We start from the raw sequence: 20,767 nt of genomic DNA, 5'->3' as shown, positions 1-20,767 counted from the left end.
ACATTACACACTGCATGAAAGGCAATATTGGAAATGGCATAATAGGGGCACTTTAAAGTTGTCCAAATGAAATCCTAGCAATGCATATTACTAATCAAAAATTAAGTTTTAATATATATACGGTAGGAAATTGACAAAATATCTTAATGGAACATAATCTTTACTTAATATCCGAATGATTTTTGGCATAAAAGAAAAATCTATAATTTTGACCCATACAATGTATTTTTGGCTATTGCTACAAATATACCCGTGCTACTTAAGACTGATTTTGTGGTCCAGGGTCACATATGTATATATAATATTATAATGTATATATAAAATCATTGTTTTCAAACAGGTTTCCTTTTTGAAAGAAAACAATACTTTTATTTAGCATGTACTGCATTAAATTGATCAACAGTGACAGTAACAATGAAGAGATTTATAATATTTCTAAAGACATCATATCAATGCTGTTATTTTGAACTTTCTATTAATTAAAGAATCTTGAAAAAAAATGTATCAAGGTTTTCACAAAAATTTTAAGCAGGTTTCAACATTGATAATAAGAAATCAGCAATATTAGCATACTTTCTGAAGGATCATGTGACACTGAAGACTGGAATGGTGGCTTGTGAAAATTCAGCTTTGCCACCAAAGGAGTAAATTACAGTTTTAAATATATTAATAGAAAACGGTTATTTTAAATTGTAATAATATTTCACAATATTATTTTTTTACTATTAGTTTTACTGTATTCCTGATCAAATAAATACATATTTGGTAAGCATAATAAAAAATTTAAAAATATTAACGACCCCAAATATTTGAATAGTAGTGTTTACACCTACAAATGGTTTACTTTTATCCAGACTCAGACAGCATCGACTGACTTTATTTGCAATTTATTTTCTGATTTTTTGAGTAAAATCTGCAAAATTGTGCTAAATTAATTAAAACTATTTGATTTATTGTAAAATGTGTTTTAAAAAATATTGTATAATATTACTTGCTGTGTTTGTTTGTTTGCTTGGTTTTTATTGTATTTATGGGATATTTGTATTTTGTAATTGAGTTTATGCCATGAAAATAGCCTCAGATGCTGACATGGCATTAATTAAAATTATACTATTACTGTAAAATGTGTTTACATTAATGGTGAATGTGTTAAATAGGGCTAAAAGCATTATTAAATTGTGTAAGATTCCAATTGTGATACTGCACTTTAAATTGGGAATGTAGAAAATATTTTAAAATTCAAACAATTGTACACTCAACCATCAGCTGTAGTATTTAGTATCAGTGAAATCAATAGAATTCATTAGAAATCAATGTTACTTTAGTTTCTAGTGAATTGATGTGGTTTCAAGTAGATTTCAAGTAAATTGTCTCACTTAATAGGTTATTTATTACTAATATGCAACAAGTTTACCAAAAGGCCAGATTTACTATGGTAGATCATGAGGAACATTTGAATTGTTATTATTAAATCAGTTAATATTTGTAGCTTTATCTTAATCTATTATAAATATTTTGGTTACATTTACTTTTTTATGCACATTGACTGAGTGCCAAAATATTTTTCAGGCAATTCAAGCAGCACAGAAGGAGCATCAGGGTGATGTGGATGACCTAAATAAAATGGCTGAGCAGGTATTCCAGAAAGCGCCACCAGAGATCTGTCAGAAGTACCGGACCGAGCTGGACAACGTGATGGTGCGCTGGAGGCGTGTGTCTGAGCAGCTGGAGGAGAACATCCAGAAGCTGCAGGATCACATGACCAAATTACAGCAGTTCCAGGCACGTGCTGAAACAATATGCTGATTAGGCTTTTCCTCAAATTACACTGGCTCTAGTTTCTCTGTAGCAGACACACTTCACCTACAACACGCCTGGGTGCTTTCCAAGAAAAATATGCTTGAATGCAGGCACATGAAAATGTTGGCTGTGTCTCAACAACTAGTCAGCTGCCTACCCAGAAAGCTTACAAGGTTTTGAACTACATCCTTCAGAGAAGAGAAGTTTAATTGCTTAAAGGTTGCTGTTTTCTATCTCAGGTGATGATTCTTGGTTCAATAGGAATTAAGCTCAATCAACAAGGATTTGTAACATGTAATAACTTGTCACTTGTTTTCTTTAAAAAGAGCAGAAATCAAAGTTACGTTGAGACACTTACATTGGAAGTGAATGAGAAAATTTTTTTGGAGGATTTAAAAGCATACATATGAAGCTTGTAATTTTATAAAACATTTCACATTAAAAACGTGTGTATTATTTGACCTGTAAAGTTGTCCTCATCACTTTTAAGGTCATTCAAAGGTATTTTAACTTGGTTATACTGTAACTACACAGAAAGGTTAATAAATGTTTTTTTTTTTACTAACATCATACTAACACACATATTGTTTATACCTTGTGGTGCTAAATTTGAAACAGTGAGTATTTTAATGTTTGCAGATTCCACTTACAGGTCTCATTCACTTCTTTTTTTTCATCAACATTATTCTACAATTAGTGTTAATTGAGCTTAACTTGTTTTGAACCCAGAATATGACTTTAATGGAGTTAAATAAAATACCTTAAAAATTTTTTTTTTACTAACATCATACTAACACACATATTGTTTATACCTTGTGGTGCTAAATTTGAAACAGTGAGTATTTTAATGTTTGCAGATTCCACTTACAGGTCTCATTCACTTCTTTTTTTCATCAACATTATTCTACAATTAGTGTTAATTGAGCTTAACTTGTTTTGAACCCAGAATATGACTTTAATGGAGTTAAATAAAATACCTTAAAAAGGTTGTGTATCATAAAAAACATACCAGAAAAAGTTTTGTTCTTGAAAAAAAAAAAAACTGGTGGTAGCCAAAACATATTTAAAAAAAATACAAAATTGCATAAAACTATCAGATCGCCTCACTTCAGTATGATTATTCAGTATGACTATACAAGATGTTTACCAAAATACCACATATACTATGGTTAGTAATAAGGAATATGTGTAATTTATTACTTTCAAAATAATAGAGGAATATTTGTAGATTTATTTGACAGTTACTGGTATTTTTTAGTAAGCTTTTCTTAAATTCATATGGGTTGTGTAGTAGAAAATGTGACTGCATCTTCTGATAAAGTATCATTTCATCCAATGGTAGAATGACACAAAGACTCTGCAGAAGTGGATGGCAGAGGTCGATGTTTTCCTGAATGAGGAATGGCCAGCTCTGGGAGATGCAGAGGCTTTGGAGAAACAGTTGGAACAGTGCACGGTGAGGACAGTCATTATTTATTTAGCAATAAAAACTAAGTTTGTGTTCCAAACTAGAATAGAGCTCTTGATGCTATACTTATCTAGAGCAAGATGTGCTAAAATAACAACCGTGATCCAGAAACTTACCATTGTGCTTCACAAACATGGCCCAAAAATTTAAATTCAGAATAGAGTGCTTTTTATGCAGAAGCAAAGTGTAGCCTAAATTAAAGCATTGGTCTGGAAGAAGAAGAGCTGTTTCTCATTAAGATGAAATCTGCAAAAATATGTTGGGAGACCTGCTAATATAGCCACAGCGGTGGTTGAATAAGCCGTAAACCCATTGGGACCTGACTCAGTAATGACCCTGCCTTCTCTTTTCAGGCAATGGCAGGAAATGATTTTTCATTTTACTAGTCATGAAAACTGCAGCTTAACATGAAATTACATTTTTCAAATGGTATCTCATTCTTTTTGTGCCCCATGGTAAGTTAGCTGCAATAATGGCAATAGCTTCGCTTCTATCTAGTAGAATTGGGTCAATGCATTGGCATGACCTGGTTTTCAGGATGGCCAAGACCATCTATTTCAAACATTCTCTTTTGATTGGCCAGGCTCTGGTGAACGACATCCACACCGTCCAACCAAGTCTGAACGGCATCAATGAGGTGGGACTGGCCTTGAAGAGGGAAGCTGAGACACCGTTTGCCATCAAAATACAGAAGATGCTTGATGAGCTCAATGCTCAGTGGGAGCTCATTTGCAAACAGGTAATTAACGGGCCACTTGGGCTTACGGTGCATTATGCTAATTAATTACGAGGTGAGGTAGAATTTAGTCATCTTCAAAAGTCTACGCAAACCATTTTCATACCTAGGCGATTTCTAAGTGAAACTTTTTGATGTTATTAGAGCATTTTCAGGTAGTCATTAAAACAAAAATGAACTGTGTTTTTTGTTGATCCTCAGGCTTATGCAAAGAAATCAGCCCTGAAAGGAGGGCTGGACATGACGGTGAGTTTGAGGAAGGAGATGCAGGAAATGCAGGAGTGGATCACTCAGGCGGAGGAAGAGTATCTGGAGCGAGACTTCCAGTACAAAACACCTGAGGAGCTTCATAAGGCAGTGGAGGAGCTAAAGGTTTGTTCTTTTTAAACTTGTTTCTTCAGAGGAAAATGGCATCATTTAGAAAACTTAATGGCGTTGTCAGTGATGTCTCTTTTAAGTATAACATCTTAAATGGAAAAGAAAAACGGAAACAATTGTAGACATACGGTAAGAGTACAGAGGCAAAATGATTTATAAATAAACACTGTTAACAAAATGTGGGATATGCACAGAGTTTTAAATGCTTGTTTTTGTGATAGAGTTTTTAGTTATTTTCTACCGATGGATGGATGGATGGATGGATGGATGGATGGATGGATAGATAGATAGATAGATAGATAGATAGAACGTGTTACACAGCTACATGTTACACACACGTTTTTTGGACTGACTAACTATGAATTAATTAAATTCACTAAAAACATTTATTTGTACAAAGAACTGAATATCAATTGACTGAATTATGTCAAAAATACGACATTTACGATATGATTTTTATTGTTGGATACCCCAAGAAGAACAGGACCATTGAGGTGGAACAAGCCAAAATCAACATGTTAACAGGGAGACAGACATTGTTTGACTACTTTTCATGCTGTGTTAGTTTTATGTTCGATAACAGCTTATCTAGCGCGTCTAATCTCACTAGAGAACATGGGATTTGTGCCTTTATTGCTTTTAACAACAGTCAAGGGACACCAATTTGTACACTGTAAAAAATTACCGTGAATTTAACGGTAAAAGACTGTAAAAATGCTACAGTAAAAACCTGTTAAATGGTTAACGGTAAATTCCCCTACTATATACGGTGAAAAACTGTATTGGACATTACATGTATTGGACATAAATTTTACGGTAGTATACCGTTTTTGGAAGTGAAATGGGTGGGATATGCACAGAGTTTGAAATGCATGTTTTTGTGATTGAGTTTTTAGTTATTTTCTACCGATGGATGGATGGATGGATGGATGGATGGATGGATGGATGGATGGATGGATGGATAGATAGATAGATAGATAGATAGATAGAACGTGTTACACAGCTACATGTTACACACACGTTTTTTGGACTGACTAACTATGAATTAATTAAATTCACTAAAAACATTTATTTGTACAAAGAACTGAATATCAATTGACTGAATTATGTCAAAAATACGACATTTACGATATGATTTTTATTGTTGGATACCCCAAGAAGAACAGGACCATTGAGGTGGAACAAGCCAAAATCAACATGTTAACAGGGAGACAGACATTGTTTGACTACTTTTCATGCTGTGTTAGTTTTATGTTCGATAACAGCTTATCTAGCGCGTCTAATCTCACTAGAGAACATGGGATTTGTGCCTTTATTGCTTTTAACAACAGTCAAGGGACACCAATTTAACTTTGCAAGCAGAGGCTTAAGAGAATGCTGATGTTCACTAACCTTGGTAAAAACATCTGAATGCTCACGTAATCTCCTCTCCTCTCTCCCACTCAGCGGGCTCAAGAGGAAGTCCATCAAAAGGAAACAAAGGTGAAGCTACTGACAGATAAAGTCACTAATTTCATTTCAAAGGCTCCTCCTGCTGCCCATGATGCCCTGAAGGCAGAACTGGATGTTTTGACTTCTAACTACCAGCGACTGTGCAGCCGGCTCGATGGAAAATGCAAGACTTTAGAGGTGAGCTTGATATTGTGCCAGTGATGGGGTTGTGCTCAGGAGTCAGATAGTGATTAATTTGGCTTTCATCCACAGGTTTACATTTTATCAGAGTGTGTGTGTGTGTGTGTGTTCCCTGGGAATCAAACCCATGACTTTGATGTTGCTAGCACCAGGCCCTTTCAGTTCAAACCACTAATGTGGTTCTTCTCACCTTTGATCAAATTCTCAGGACCCAGGCCCAATGTGATATGTTTGACTAACCACATGCCCATTTCTGCTGGCTGTTGTAGGAGGTGTGGGCATGCTGGTGTGAGCTGCTGTCTTATTTGGAGTTGGAGAATGCCTGGATGGACCTACTGGAAAAGAAAATTGATGAAACAGAAAGCCTTCAAGGAGGTGCAGAGGAAATAGAAGATGCTTTGACTGTGAGTGCTGAAAATCTTTAAGATGAACTTCAGAGATATAATGAGACTGTTTACTAAAAGAGGAAGCATATTCATATATACGTAGGTAACTTTAGGTTATTTTAAAGGAAGGATAATTATAGGTTATTTTAAAGAAGTAGTTTTTGGTCTGGTCTTCACGTAAGGATATTATGTGGTTTTAGAAGCTTGGAATATTATGTTTGAATCGTATGCTCTATTCGTCCTTTTTATAGCTTGACAGCCTGTAGTCACTATGACCCGTTGACGTTAAAAGAGCTGTGTAAATACATTTCCTTTTGCGTTCCACTGGAAAAATAAGAGCAGACAGGTTTAGTATGACATTAGCCTGAGTAAATGATGACACCGTTTTCATTTTAGGTTTTTCATTTTTAGAGTTTGACTTGGAAAGTCATTCTGTCCCAGAGGAACATTTTATTGTTTAGAGGTTACTCTTTCATATTGCAGGACACCGACTTAAATGCCATTCTTGTTGGAGTTTCCACTTTGTCTCAGATGTTTCGGGTTTGTGAGGGAACTGCAGGCGGTTTGCGAGTTGTTGAAAAGAAAATACTTAAAAATGTAAATTTAAATGGAAAATTTAAATAAATAAATGGGGCTGCAAAATTAATCATATAAAACTGATATCACAATATTGTTTATGTATATAGATATATAGATACATACAGTAGATACACTTTTCATATGAGATTAAATGTAATATCACAGTTCACATTTCAATCACAATACATGACAAAATAAACGCAATATATTTTTGGCCAAGTTGTGCAGCCCTGGACATAATTTTTTTTTTAAAAAGACATGTACTAAAAATTATTAAGTATTGTATTTGTTTGCTTGCATGTGATGTGACCATTAACTGACATCAGAGAACTGTGAACATGAGAATGTGCTGTTAAATAAAAAGTTGAAATATTAACTTTTTAATTTTTAGTGGGTACTTCAAGTAAATATTTTACATCTAAGGGGTTCAGCTGACCAAAAAGTTTGAGAAACCCCTGCTCTAGAAGTTATACACTGATTTACTCAGGAGACCAGGAAACTAAACTGAGAAGTAGGAGACTTTAGCTAAACAATTTTGTTTTGACTTTTAGCTACCAGAACAGACTCAGTCGGTTGCCTAGGAGAATTTGAGATATTAAATAGATCTCATTTGTTATTTTTCTTTTCTATGAGCTAATATATGCACTGATAATGATAAAATAGTCATACCAAAAATTCAATCTTGCATCATCACCATGGAAAGCATCTTTTATTAAGTTTTACGTTTTCAAATGACATATAAATCATTGGTGTTAAAGTGGTTTCCCATTCCCTTCCAGTCTTTAGACACCATGATTAGGGAGCATCCTGAGTATAACCGCAACCAGATCCGTGAATTAGCCCAGACCCTTATGGATGGCAGAGTCCTCGATGAGCTCATACACAAAAAAGTGGAGGACTACAACACACGCTGGGATGAACTAATGCAAAGGGTAGGAACTTAAGATGACTCGGTTGTATAGCTGCAGCTGAAACCTTAAGTATATTCATTGGATTTTTTTTCATGTTTTGATTATCTTCCGCTTTCTGGTGTCAATAAAAGGCTTTACAAAGGCGACAGCAGCTGGAGAAGAGCTTGCAGTGGGCCCAGGAGAACGACAAAACCCTGCGCCTCATTCAAGACTCTCTGAACACCACTGACCGACATTTGACTGCTTACATAGCAGATGGCATAGACGCTGCACAGATACCTCAGGAGGCACAGGTATTCATATTATCTCATATATGTACCAAATAAACATTTATTTTATTTTATTTTATTCTTTCTTTACATTATCTTTATTCATTCTGCCAAATCGTTTGTCCTATGTATGGTGTCATCGATTCCTATTTATTAATTTTTTAATATTTTTATTTATATTTATTTATTTACACATAACATCTTTTTAAAGAACTTTAATTTAATGAATTTTGTATGGAAAATTATAAAACGGATAGTTCCGGTTCCATAAGGGCCAGAATATCATATCATAGGGTGTGAACTCTTTTGACTTAAATAAATTAAGTATCCTTAGTATTCTGTTTATTTATTTAGTTAGTTATTATTTAAAGATGACTATGATTGCCTTATTGTTATCTCATTGAACAGAAAATTCAGACTGAGTTGAATGGTCATGAAGTGACTCTCGATGACATGAAGAAAAAGGCTGTCGAGGTTGACGCATCAGAGAAAGTGATTGGAGAGATTGATGCAACATATGTAAGAATTATAATTTTCGATAGCTGATTTTTTTTTGTCACAGTCACAGATCCTTCCTGTATAAATACATTAAGCAAATAATAAACAAGTAATCAAATACCTGTTAACAAATGCCTGTTTTCTGTGTGTTTGTTTAGGATAAATTATTGCAAGTGAAAGGCAAGTTCAGGCTTTTCCAAAAGCCGGCTAACTTTGATCAACGGTTGAGGGAATGTGAGCGAGTGTTAGAGGAGGTGAAAGGAAAGCTGGGAGTGCTGAGTATTCGGAGTGTGGAGCAGGAGGTGGTACAGTCACAGTTGGATCAGTGCATGGTGGGTAATAGCTTTTATTCTTCTTTTTTTTTTATGAGTACATTAATTTGTCAATGCATGAATAGTTGTGGAGATTGAACTGATTACTTCATACTGTATGAAATTTGTTCAAATTCAATTCTTTGTTTTGTTAAATTTCTCATTTTAATTGTAGTTTTTGTTTTATCATAAATTGCCGTTTGGTTCTTGTCAGGTAGCAATATCACACTGAGTTTAATCACATTCTCTATTTCCCCCATGTAGAAGTTCTATAAGAATCTGAGTGAAGTGAAATCGGAGGTGGAGGCGGTGATAAAGATGGGAAGACAGATTGTGCAGAAGCAGCAGACAGAGCAACCCAAGGAGCTGGACGACAGGCTGACGGCCCTCAAACTCGCGTACAATAATTTGGGTTCACAGGTAAGGGAATACAACGCTAAATGTAAGACGTGTACAGTACTAGTTTAATGCAGATACTCATTGTATATTGTTACTGTTTCTCATTTAAGGATAATAGTAATATCATCAAAACCATGAAATTACACAAATGAAAGTATGGAAATTATGTTAAAATAAAACAAAAGTATCTTTTATAGAAGTTTATTCACATTACCGTTAAAAGGTTGGGGTCAGTAAGAATTTTTTTTTTTTTTTTAAGAATTATTATTTTTTTATTCAGCAAGGATGCATTAAATTGATCAAAAATAACAGTAAAAACATTTAGAATGCTATAAAAGATTTTTGTTTCAAATAAATGCTGTTTGTTTATGTAGCAACTATCTTTGAGATAGTTTTGAAGGAGTTTCCATTTATGCTGAACATTTGTTGGCTGATTTTCCAAACGTCTCATTTGTTTGTGTGCAGGTAGCAGAAGGAAAGCAAGAACTGGAGAAGCTTTTAAAGTTATTAAGGAAGTTTAGGAAGGAGGTAAACAGTCTGACAGAATGGTTGGCAACTACTGATGAGGAACTGACGCGCCGCTCTTCAGTGGAAGGCATGCCATGCGATTTGGATGCAGAGTTGTCTTGGGCAAAGGTAAATGAATACTCAGCTGGCTTAATTTCAGCAGCATTGTTTATATCTTAAACAGTTTGCTAGTCATTAAAAGATTAGTTCTTCCAAAAATTGACAGTTCTGTTATCCATGTTTTTCCACACTTAAAATGCCTTTCAGTGGAAAGGCGAATTGTTAGCGAATTGTTCGTTTATTATCAGTGCTGTGTTGTTTCCAAGAAGGTGGGTGTGTTGAAGAAAAAAAGTCACTTCGTTTTTGAAAAGAAAAGCTCAAAAACAACCTATTAAAACATAATCTTTCCCACCCAGGCGAAGCAGGAGGACACTGAGTGTCATAAGCCACAGTTGAAACTGGTGAGGGAGTTGGCAAAGACCCTGAAGGGTTTACTTTGTAGCCAGGAGAACCTTATTGATGACAAGGTCAGTCTGCTCAACTGCAACTGGATCGCAGTGACGTCACGGAGCGAGCAGTGGCTGAAACTCCTGCTGGTGAGCAACCATTCAGAGCAACTGTCTGACCCTTTTCTGAGTCATTTCATTCTAGGCAAAATATTTCTTATGCTAAATATGCCCTACAAGGCTAAATTAATTTCCTTTCAATTCCACATCTCCAGGTTGTTCCTTAAAATCCAGACAGTGATTTCTGGAGGCGGCAATAATGTTATGAAACTGTTAAGCACATTTATCTCCTGCTCTTCTTTATTACCTTTTCTACTACTTGCTGTATCCTCCATCATTTTTCTCATCTTTTATCTCCTTGACTATATTTTCTTCTTGTTCTACTTTGTAAATAACTTTATACAAATCTGAGGGACAATATGTCAAAAGATGAGGCTTGGCCTCAAAGGTATAATGAAGTGATTAAAGAAATATTTCACCCAAATTGAAAATTCTATCATTGTTTTCTAACCCACACATGTCATTCTGAACCTGTATGACTTACCTTCTATCATGAAATGCAAAAGGATTTCACTTTTCACTTTTTTCCCATTCAGTTGAAGAGAGACTTTTCCATGCTTCATAATGGACATAAGAGTGTCATTAAACTGATCAGTGCATCTCATACGCTGAGTCTTATGAAGTCGTAAGATGGAATTTTGTTGCAAAAGCATCATAAAAGGATCATGAAAGTGGTCCATGTGACTTTGCACTATATTTCACTATAGCTGTTATTGAAAAGGGCATGAAAAACAATCTTCAAATGTTGTTTTTTGTGTTCAGCAACGGAAAGAAAGTCATACAGATTTGGAACAACACGACAGTGAGTAAATAATGACAGAATGTTCATTTTCTGGGTGAACTATTCATTTAATGTGACATGAAATTTCAAAACCCTGTTCCTGAACAAATTTCCTTGTGCTAACCACTGAAGCCAAATGTAAACGTAACTCTCCATCTGTCATCAAGGATTACCAGAGTCAAATGAAAACATTTGAGCAGAACATTTCTCAGATCAACACCTGGATGGATCGTGCTGAAGAAATGCTGGACGAGATGGACAGCCAGGGCTGCGTTGAGAACGTTATAAAGGTCTTCACTAGCACAATATCACACACTCACAGTGAGCTGTTCCACTTGACAACCAACTGTTCTCCATTATTGAGGACTAGATTTTGTTTTATGCAGCCATACTTTTCCATCAAATTAAATAAACAGTTATCCATCACTTCTATGACAATAATGTTTTGATGGCTCATTAATTGGAAGCAATTTGCAGCAAATAAAACTCTAGATTAGGCCATTAGGGAGAACAAAACAGACAGACGGACAAAAAACAAAAAGTGTTTTAGTATTATTGAACATAATTTCTGTTATCATTTACAAAGTAAATATATATCTTTTACAACTTACTACCAAAATATTTACATCAGTAGATTTGAATTTTGTGTATTTTGAAGTTTTAGAAGTTTTACATGTACACATGTATGATGGATAATTTTGAATGCATTTTTGAGTGAAACAAGATAGGCCTTGTAGGATAGGCCTTGATTTAATTTTTTATTTATTTTTTGGTGTATATTCAAAATGCACACACAATTGATGTGTTCTTTGAATGTCCAGGGTTTGCGGATGGAGCTGGAGGAGATGAAGGGGAAGGTTGAAGTAGTGCAGGTTCTGGCAGACGACCTTGTAAAGAACAGAGGGGAACATTGTAAAGCTCAAGTGAAACCAAAGCTAGAACAGCTCAGTCGACGCTTTGACATCGTCGCAAAGAGGATTTTAACAGGACAGGTACTGTTATGAAAAGCTGTATAACTGATAAATGTATACATAGAGATAAAACACATATATAGAACCATGGTGAGCTGTCTGGTTTCTCTTTTCTTTGTTGATCCTTAAATTCTTCAGAGACATTGTCTTATTATCCCACTTAGAAAATAGATTTTTTTTGGGGGGGTATATAATTGGATTTTTATATATTTTATCATATTTTCTTGCAGGCCTCGTCTCAAGAGTTAGATGAGTACCACAGACAGGCTAATATATGGCTCCAGGTGCTGGACGAGGAGATTAAATTAGGTGAAAGTCTAAAAGAGGAAGATTTCCTGGAGGATGCGGTAAGAAAATACTCTCAGCTGTTTCTTTGGCTAAAATTAATTTTAGTCACTGGAACCGCACGGGCAGCAAAAGGCTGAAACAGCCTCCGAGCTTCATCGTAAAGATCTCATGACAAGAAACATAATGAGTTTCAGGGAATGGGTCTGGTTCGTGGGTAACATATGCTGGCACAGTACATCATTGCATTGCTCATAGGTTTTAATGGCTGCAAACTGTCTAATGGACGGATGGATAGATAGACTGACAGACAGACAGATAAATAAATAGATAGATAGATTTGACAGCATTTCTAACATAATTTGATATTTTTGTCTTCCTTTTCTTTCACAGGGCATAGATGAGGATGCTCTAAATGAACTGTTCTTAAAAGGAGAAAATCTCCTCAAGAGAGCTCCTAGCGGGGAGAAAAGAGAGGCCGTTCATGAGAAACACAATCTTCTTCATGACAAATATGACACTCTAAAGGTAATTGTTTTGCTTGCTGACTCGCGTGAGTCACTTTATTCAAGTACACATTTTATTTTAAATTAAGGCCATGAGAATGCATTTACAAGATCTTGGCATTAGGCTCATGACGTGTCATTGAATTTGAATGTTTTCTTTAAGAAAAAAACAAGGACACCTGCATCAAATATCTAACTGTCCATACTATGTCATTTTTTGCGGTAATGCGAAAGCAGTTAGTTGTTAGGTTGGTCAAACATTAAAAAAAAAAAATGTTTCTTGCTTTAAGCATAAATCTATTAAAATTGAATGAGGTTTATACTTAAAACAATTTGACAATGACTTATTTAAGATATTTATTCTATGAAAACAATTTATTTATTCTTTCTTTACTGAGTGTGATTTTATGTAGGATATCGGATATGTTCCTGGATCAAAATCCTTTATTACTCCCGAAACCACATCCATATCATCATCCAATCAGATTTTAAAGTTATGTATTTGAAATATTTATTAATGAAATAATATAAATGAAACTCTGCACTAGTAAAATCAGTTGGTCGGGTCAGTGTAAGGTTGAACTCCTGTATTATTATTCAGGTCAGAGACCAGGTCAAAACTGGAATAAGAATGAGGTCATGCTTCGGTTATGGTAGGTTAGAAACATGGTCAAAACTAAGGTCTGGGATGGAATTAGTTTATTAGCCAAATTTAAAATTATCCAGTCATGTTAAACTTAGGTAAATCATGTTTTGCTTAGTGATATAATCATATACAGGTACTTATCATTCATAGTTTTTGATATATGACTGTATGTAATGAGTCTTAATATTTTCATTCTGCGTTCATAGAATCTGAGAGCCCTGAGAAAGAAGAAGGCCCTTGCTCTTGCCCCGCAGTGGTACCAGTTCTGTAAGAAAACAGATGACATGATGCAGTGGCTGGACAAAATTGAGAAGAACCTTGCAGAGCTTCCAGATCCCCCCGAGGAGCCGAGAGTGAAAGTGAGAGTGAAAGTTTCTTTACTGTGTGCACTAGCAGTCTTAATTATTATTTATATTTTTATATTTTAGCTGCTTCAACCCACCAGGGATGTTTTTTAACAGTATAAAGGGACTTACTTGTGTCTTTTGGGTCCCTTTGCTTCCTTCTTAAGAATATTTCAAGACTGTACACTAAAAAAATTGATGTATGTTCTCCATCAGGCAGTTGGTACTGAGATTGAACAGCAGCGTCCGAAGTTGGAGGACTTGCGTGGACTGGGCCGTGTGCTTTCAGAGGGCGGAGCTGCCAAGCTTGTGGAGCCCCGCCTCCTCCCGGTCAATAAACGCTGGGCGGAGCTGGACGTTAATTTCACTCAAGTGCGCCACAAGAGTGTAAGTGTGCTTTTAGTGGTAAAAACAAGTCAATAGATGTTGACTTTACAAATTTATTGTGAAAGCAATAGCAAGTCAGCATACCTTTATAATTTTGCACTGTAGTTTTGACTCCTATATAAAAAAAATAATAATAATAAAAAAAAGATTTTAAAGTCAATAGTAGAACAAAGAAAGTAAATATTGAAAATGCATATTTTATATTAAAAAATGGAAATATTAAAGTAATGGGGAAAAATTCCTGTGGTGAAATCACTGTAATGCACAGCATCTCATGGTTTATTGATTTAACGAGGGATTAAAAAACAATTGAGTTTTATTCAAAGTGTGTGAAGTTTTTTTTTTTTTTTTTGTAAAAAACAACCTGTTTTTTTTGTTGTTTTTTTTATCAGAGTAAAATGAGCAAATTGAATGAGACACAGTTGTTCTCCATCCTTGTCTGTTCAGGAGCTGCAGTTCTTGCTGCAGTTTATCGCTGAAAACGAAGCTCTGCTGAACTCTCCTGAGCGCTGGTCTACAGCATTCATCAACGTTTCCCAACAAGAGAAGTGCCTCAAGGTTATATCATAAACCATGTCTCATTTCTACAAATGATTTTTATTAACCAATGCATTTTTCTATCCATGAGCTTATTCGATCTATTATTGATTTACTCATGAGCTGTACATGAACACAATTTGTTATACTCCCACCACCGAAACAGCAGTAAAACTAATGTAAATGCTTTCATCGGTTGTGTTACATGTGATCTAGGAAGTTAAAGTTAATCTGGATAAACTGGAGAGTCCAGTGATGGAGGCTCTGGGCAGGGGTGCCTCTCTTCCAGAGGACAGTTTACTGGTCCAGCTGCTCAGAACCAACTGGGAAAACCTTAAAAAGCTCTATCATGACAGATTCACGTAAGCATGAATAACATCACATTGTTGAAATGTGCCTTGCCACTCAAAGAAGTCAATAGGAAAATAGTGTGTAATTAAATGAGAGGTGTTTGAAGGTTATACTAACATTGTGTTAAATGCACTGTACTTGCATGAATATGATGAAATGCATGTGCATGCAGAAGAATATGATGTATAAATTGACTTTACTAACTAGTGTTATTTTAGTATTATTTATATATTATTATAGTATTTATTAATATTTTGCATTGCCTTTTATTTTTATATTTTCAGTTTTCATTCTAGTTTTAGTAATTTTGTTGTGTGCTTTTGTCATTATTATTTTTTTATATTTATGTTAAGCTTTTATTTCAATTTTAGTAATTTAAGTACTTCAACTTATTTCATTTAGTTGCAAAGGCAACATTTTTTATTTGAGTTTTTAAGTTTTTTTTTTATATTTATATTTTATTTTATTTCAGTTAACGGAAACAACATTTGATAGTTAAAAAAACTTTTGCTAACAGATTAAGTATTTAAAAAGTATTTAAGTATTTTAAATAATTTCAAATACTTGATTGCTAACAGATTAAGTATTTAAAAATAAAGAATATCTATGCAATATACTAGTCATAAGTAGAGGAGTCATTCTAAATGAGCTGTTAATTAGTCTAGGTTAAGTATTAACAAAATAAACCACAGAAGTGTTTTTGAGTTCTTTATAACTAAATAAGGTTTAAATTAACTTTTATTTCAATAGATTTTGCAGTTTAAATCAAAATATAGATTTTTATTTTCAGTAAATTCTCTCTCTTTACTCTCTGACTCACAATGTTCTGTTTGTCTACTTGTGCTGCTTTCCAGACGCCTTGAAAAATCCAAGAAATTCAGTGAGGAGCATAAAACGCTTGACAGTTGGCTCACAGATGCTGAGATGACGATAGTGAAGTATGAACAAGACCCCATAAATAATAGAGACCACCTCAAGGTAATCATAAATTTAATCTGTGGCTACGATTGTATTATTTAAATATAAAGTAATATATAACAAATCGGTTTGAGTATAATATATTAAGACTACTGTTTAAGGGATAGTCCACTGGAAAATGAAAATTCTGCTTACTCTCTTACTCACCCTCGTGTCCAAACCTAAAAAGACGAAAGAAAATATTTTGAAGAATGTTGGTAATTTAACAGTCTCGGTTCCCATTGACTTATATCGTATTTTTTGTTCATCTCATGGAAATCAATGGAAACCGAAACTGTTTGGTTACCAACAATCTTTAAAATATCTTCTTTAACGTTTCACCGAATTAAAGAAAGTCATACAGGTTTGGAACAATATGAGTTTGAAGAAATAATCACAGAATTCTCATTTTTGGGTGGATTACTCCTAAAAAATAATTAACAATAATAAATCATTATATACAGGTTTCATAGAAAGTGATACCAGATTTTTGTAGGCAGTGTCATTGTTAGATTAGTTTCAGACCATCCATACTGCGACATTCTACTTTCCCAGGAGCTCCAGGGGGGTTTGGAGAAACAGGAAGCAGCAGTGAAGGGGCTCAATGCTCTTGGGACAGATCTGACTCCACAGTGCAGTAAGGACGACAGGGACCACATTAAACAGCAGCTTGCCTCTATCAACTCCCGCTGGGCCAAAGTGTCCAACCAGCTCACTGAGATCAAGAGACGGTTAGTAAAAATTCAGGACATATTAATGCAGACAGCTTGCTAGAGTGCCGCGCACGTTTGAATATCTTAGCATAATTCAATTTGAGCAGCAAACACCTACATAATTGCCCTCTTTTGTCCTTATTTTGAAAGAATGCATACACTGGGTATAGAAAAAAAAACACTCCCCTTTAAAATAATCACATTTTGTTGCTTTGCAGCCTCAAATGAAGACAGACACAGTTTTTGTTTTATCCAGCTGTATTTACTCAGTGCAACTTATAACATCCAAGTGAAAGATATAACACCAACATGTCAGGAAAAAAAAAAACGAATCACTGAGTTGGAAAAAGGATCACCCCCTCCTAAAAATGACATGTGGCTTGCATGGGAGGGTTGCAAGAAACAATACACTACTCAAGAAGGGCCACATGCAGTCACGACTGAGCTTTGCCAAAACGCACCTTGAAGATTCTGAGGCAGATGAGACTAAAATTGAATTATTTGGCCTCAACACCAAGCGATATGTCTGGCAGAAATCCAATACAGCTCACCATCCAAGTAACAGCATTCCTACAGTAAAGCATGGAGGTGGTAATATCCTGTGATGGGGGTGTTTCTCTGCAGCAGGGACTGGAGCGCTTGTCAGGATAGAAGGAAAAATGGATGGGTCAAAATACCATCAAATTCTTGAGGAAAATCTGTTGACAAAGAAGAGTGGGCAAATATTGCAAAGTCTAGATGTGCAAAGTTAGTAGAGACATATCCCAACAGACTAAAGGCTGTAATTAAAGCAAAAGGAAGTTCAACAAAATACTGACACAAGGGGGTGAATATTTTTCCAAATCAGTGATTTTTTTAGTTATATTTTTCTGACATGTTGGTGTTATATCTTTCACTTGGATGTTATAAGTTGCACTGAGTAAATACAGCTGGATAAAACAAAAACTGTGTCCGTCTTCATTTCATGCTGCAAAGCAACAAAATGTGATTATTTTAAAGGGTGGTGATTCTTTTCTATACCCACTGTAAATATGGCTGCTGTGTGTTTTAGGTCTGCAGGGGCAAAAATTGTTCTTGCCGAGTTAAATGAAGACATGGGGGAGTTTCAGTCCTGGCTGGATGATGCAGAGGCTGTGGTTGCACTTCCTGTAGAAGCAGGTCACAAGGAACAGCTAAGTGCAACATTAGAAAAAGTGAAGGTAAAAATCACTTGCTCAAAAGAGATACCATTAGCTCATGGGAAAAAAACGTAGCTTTTAGCTCCATATTCACATTCAAGGTCTCCCATAAGGCAAATCACCAAACATTAATCACAAAGACGAGCAGATAATTAATATGTGTATGTGAAAATCCTTAGGCCCGGGTGGTGGAACTGCCGAGCAGGAAACAAAATCTTCATCAGATCAACAGCAAAGGCTCATCTCTCCCAGCTGATAAAGTCAAACCACTGGAGAAACATCTAAAGGTTATCAACATGCGATGGGCCAAGGTAATCTAAATCCTTTCTTTCCTTCTCTACTGTTTGATCTTTCTGGCCCATTAAATTCAATGATTTTGTGACCTTGGTGTGATTACAGCCAATGAGCACATTATCATTGAATAGTCAGATTGAAGTAATCGTAGATGCTCACAACAATTAGCTAGCATTAGAATCTCAAGAGAGCATGTTACATTTTACCCCTATATATATATATATATATATATATATATAAAAATTTTTATTGCATTCTCACATTATTTTTATGCCAATTAAGCATACCCCTCCCCCCAAATTCTCATTAATTCCTCAAAATTGGTGATTCTTATCATCAGGCTACTGTGCTGTTTTTTAAGCGTAAGATAAAGACATTTTTACAAATATGATATATAAATTCTTTATCATTTTTGTACTATTTTGTTGATATAGTGAAATTAATACATTTTAAAGTGTGACTACACTGAAAAAAACATTCACTCAGAAATTGCTTGTAAATTTCACAATTAATTACAAAAACAGCAAGTAACACACTGAATTAAAGTGAAATTTGAAGTAGAAAGACTAAAAAACTTACTCCAATAATCTTTGTTTTGTTTGCAACTTCAAAAAAAAAAAAAGTTTAAGAGTGTATATGATATATACATCGTAAAAAATTTATATATATATATATATATTTTCTTTTTTGCTATATTGTTATAACAGCTATGTTGTTAAAAACAGTGAAATTTATATTTTTTTCATATTTTGACAAGACAAATAAAATAAGCTAATAGGCTATTTTTGTACAACCTACTTTTTTTTTTCTCTCTTTGCGACACTTTTTCCTATTGTGTTGTAAATTAGTTAAACGAACTGTTCGTTTAACGAACTCGTTAAACGAACTGTATCCTGACAAGACGAATAAAAATAAGAAATACAATTTTTGTACAACATTTTTATTTTCTCTGACCCTTTTTTTTTCCTACTGTGTTACATAAAATATTAAACAAATTTTGTGTCTTAAAGGTCCCATACTGTAAACCTTTCTGGAGTTTTATTTTAGGTTTTGATGTCCTTAAGAATATATATTTGCGGTATAAGTACCAAAAACCATCTCAATATATTTATACAGCTCCTTCTTCAGGAGCTCTGCTGAGAACAGGTCGATTTTGGCCTGTCTAATTAATATTCATGAGCCTCTCTTCTTATTGGTCTGTTGTTTTCTGAGTGACGCACGGCCTGGCCAACCACAGGTAACTAGGGTCAGCCGACGTTACAGTGCTTGCTGGAGGCAGCAAAACAGGGGAAACTGGAGGCGGCCCATTCAAACCAGAGCAGATTCGGCTACATAAGGAGCTTAAAATAAGATAATTCATATAAATTCAAGTCAAAGTCAATAAATTCAAGACTCTTGACAAGATGAATAAAATATCAGCCTACAATTTTGTGCAGACTACACTTTTATTTGTTAGCCTATAGCTCTTTCTTTTTATTTTATCGCGCGTTAACGCAGTTTTTTATTATTATGAAAGTCCGTTGCTCACTGGCTCTGAATACACACACAGACAAACCATGGGTCACAGGATGGGTGGGATGTTGATCAGTAGTAGGTTACTGGCTTGGGATGAGCGTCATCACGCGTCTCAACCAATGAAAGCATATGGGGTGGACCTAAGACTGCAGCAGCACTCACAACTTCGTGAAGACAGCAGAGAATCGCTCTCGCTCAGCACAGTGGAGTGCTTCGTTTTGTCAACTTTGTGGTTTATTATTCTGAGTCGTTTGGGACGCGGTGACATACGGCCTTCTCACAATATATTGCTTTACAGATCTATTGCTTTTGCCGCTCAGAAATGTTCACGCAATCATGCTGCATGCAGACTACACTTTTATTTGTCAGCCTATCTTTCTTTTAGTAGCGGAAATTTAAATGTGAGATTCTGTAAACGAGATCTAAATTTAGCGGGAACGGTCGGGTCGGGAAGAAAATTATTATAAGCGGACAGCGAGTGAACAAAGAGTGAATATATAGCGGGTGCGGAATATAACCTTGCGGGAGCGAGACTAAAAATATAGTCCTGCGCAGACCTCTACTGTAAACTAGCTTTGGCTCTTTCTGCTGACTTGAATGGTGATGCTTCCCATTTGTCAGTTGATGGCCTTTGACACTACATGCGCACCGCGCCCGAGCCCAACTGAACCGCGCTGTGGCCCACCTCTTCCAACCGAGCCAGGGCCGGCTAAACGAACCGCGCCTGAGCGCGGCACAGAGTGGTCACACTAGTCAAAAGAACCGGGATTTGGGGGTCAATGCGCTCGGGCACGATTAAGTTTGTCTAGTGCGAGTACTTATTCTCCCGCATCCCGCACACACGAGTCTCTACCCACCCATC

At 35.4% G+C, this 20,767-nt stretch overlaps 1 protein-coding gene across 1 annotated transcript in view; it reads left to right on the top strand.

Annotated features, from left to right (window-relative positions):
• The window catches only part of LOC107758879 (dystrophin-like), a 111,255-nt gene that overhangs the window by 38,668 nt on the left and 51,820 nt on the right, over window positions 1–20,767 (top strand). The window contains exons 23-47 of the mRNA XM_016576710.1: window positions 1,570–1,782; window positions 3,143–3,256; window positions 3,852–4,007; window positions 4,206–4,376; window positions 5,829–6,011; window positions 6,284–6,418; window positions 7,759–7,911; window positions 8,022–8,183; window positions 8,568–8,678; window positions 8,816–8,989; window positions 9,233–9,388; window positions 9,833–10,003; window positions 10,291–10,470; window positions 11,389–11,511; window positions 12,043–12,213; window positions 12,423–12,539; window positions 12,871–13,005; window positions 13,836–13,988; window positions 14,190–14,360; window positions 14,808–14,918; window positions 15,114–15,259; window positions 16,103–16,226; window positions 16,761–16,936; window positions 17,970–18,117; window positions 18,276–18,407. Of these exons, the coding sequence (XP_016432196.1) occupies window positions 1,570–1,782; window positions 3,143–3,256; window positions 3,852–4,007; window positions 4,206–4,376; window positions 5,829–6,011; window positions 6,284–6,418; window positions 7,759–7,911; window positions 8,022–8,183; window positions 8,568–8,678; window positions 8,816–8,989; window positions 9,233–9,388; window positions 9,833–10,003; window positions 10,291–10,470; window positions 11,389–11,511; window positions 12,043–12,213; window positions 12,423–12,539; window positions 12,871–13,005; window positions 13,836–13,988; window positions 14,190–14,360; window positions 14,808–14,918; window positions 15,114–15,259; window positions 16,103–16,226; window positions 16,761–16,936; window positions 17,970–18,117; window positions 18,276–18,407 (3,786 nt within the window). The remainder of the gene's footprint in view (window positions 1–1,569; window positions 1,783–3,142; window positions 3,257–3,851; window positions 4,008–4,205; window positions 4,377–5,828; window positions 6,012–6,283; window positions 6,419–7,758; window positions 7,912–8,021; window positions 8,184–8,567; window positions 8,679–8,815; window positions 8,990–9,232; window positions 9,389–9,832; window positions 10,004–10,290; window positions 10,471–11,388; window positions 11,512–12,042; window positions 12,214–12,422; window positions 12,540–12,870; window positions 13,006–13,835; window positions 13,989–14,189; window positions 14,361–14,807; window positions 14,919–15,113; window positions 15,260–16,102; window positions 16,227–16,760; window positions 16,937–17,969; window positions 18,118–18,275; window positions 18,408–20,767) is intronic.

Source organism: Sinocyclocheilus rhinocerous, unplaced genomic scaffold (genome assembly GCF_001515625.1).
Source record: "Sinocyclocheilus rhinocerous isolate Xijiao unplaced genomic scaffold, SAMN03320098_v1.1 scaffold1435, whole genome shotgun sequence".
NCBI lineage: Eukaryota > Metazoa > Chordata > Actinopteri > Cypriniformes > Cyprinidae > Sinocyclocheilus > Sinocyclocheilus rhinocerous.
This window is presented reverse-complemented; position numbering and strand designations above follow the sequence as displayed.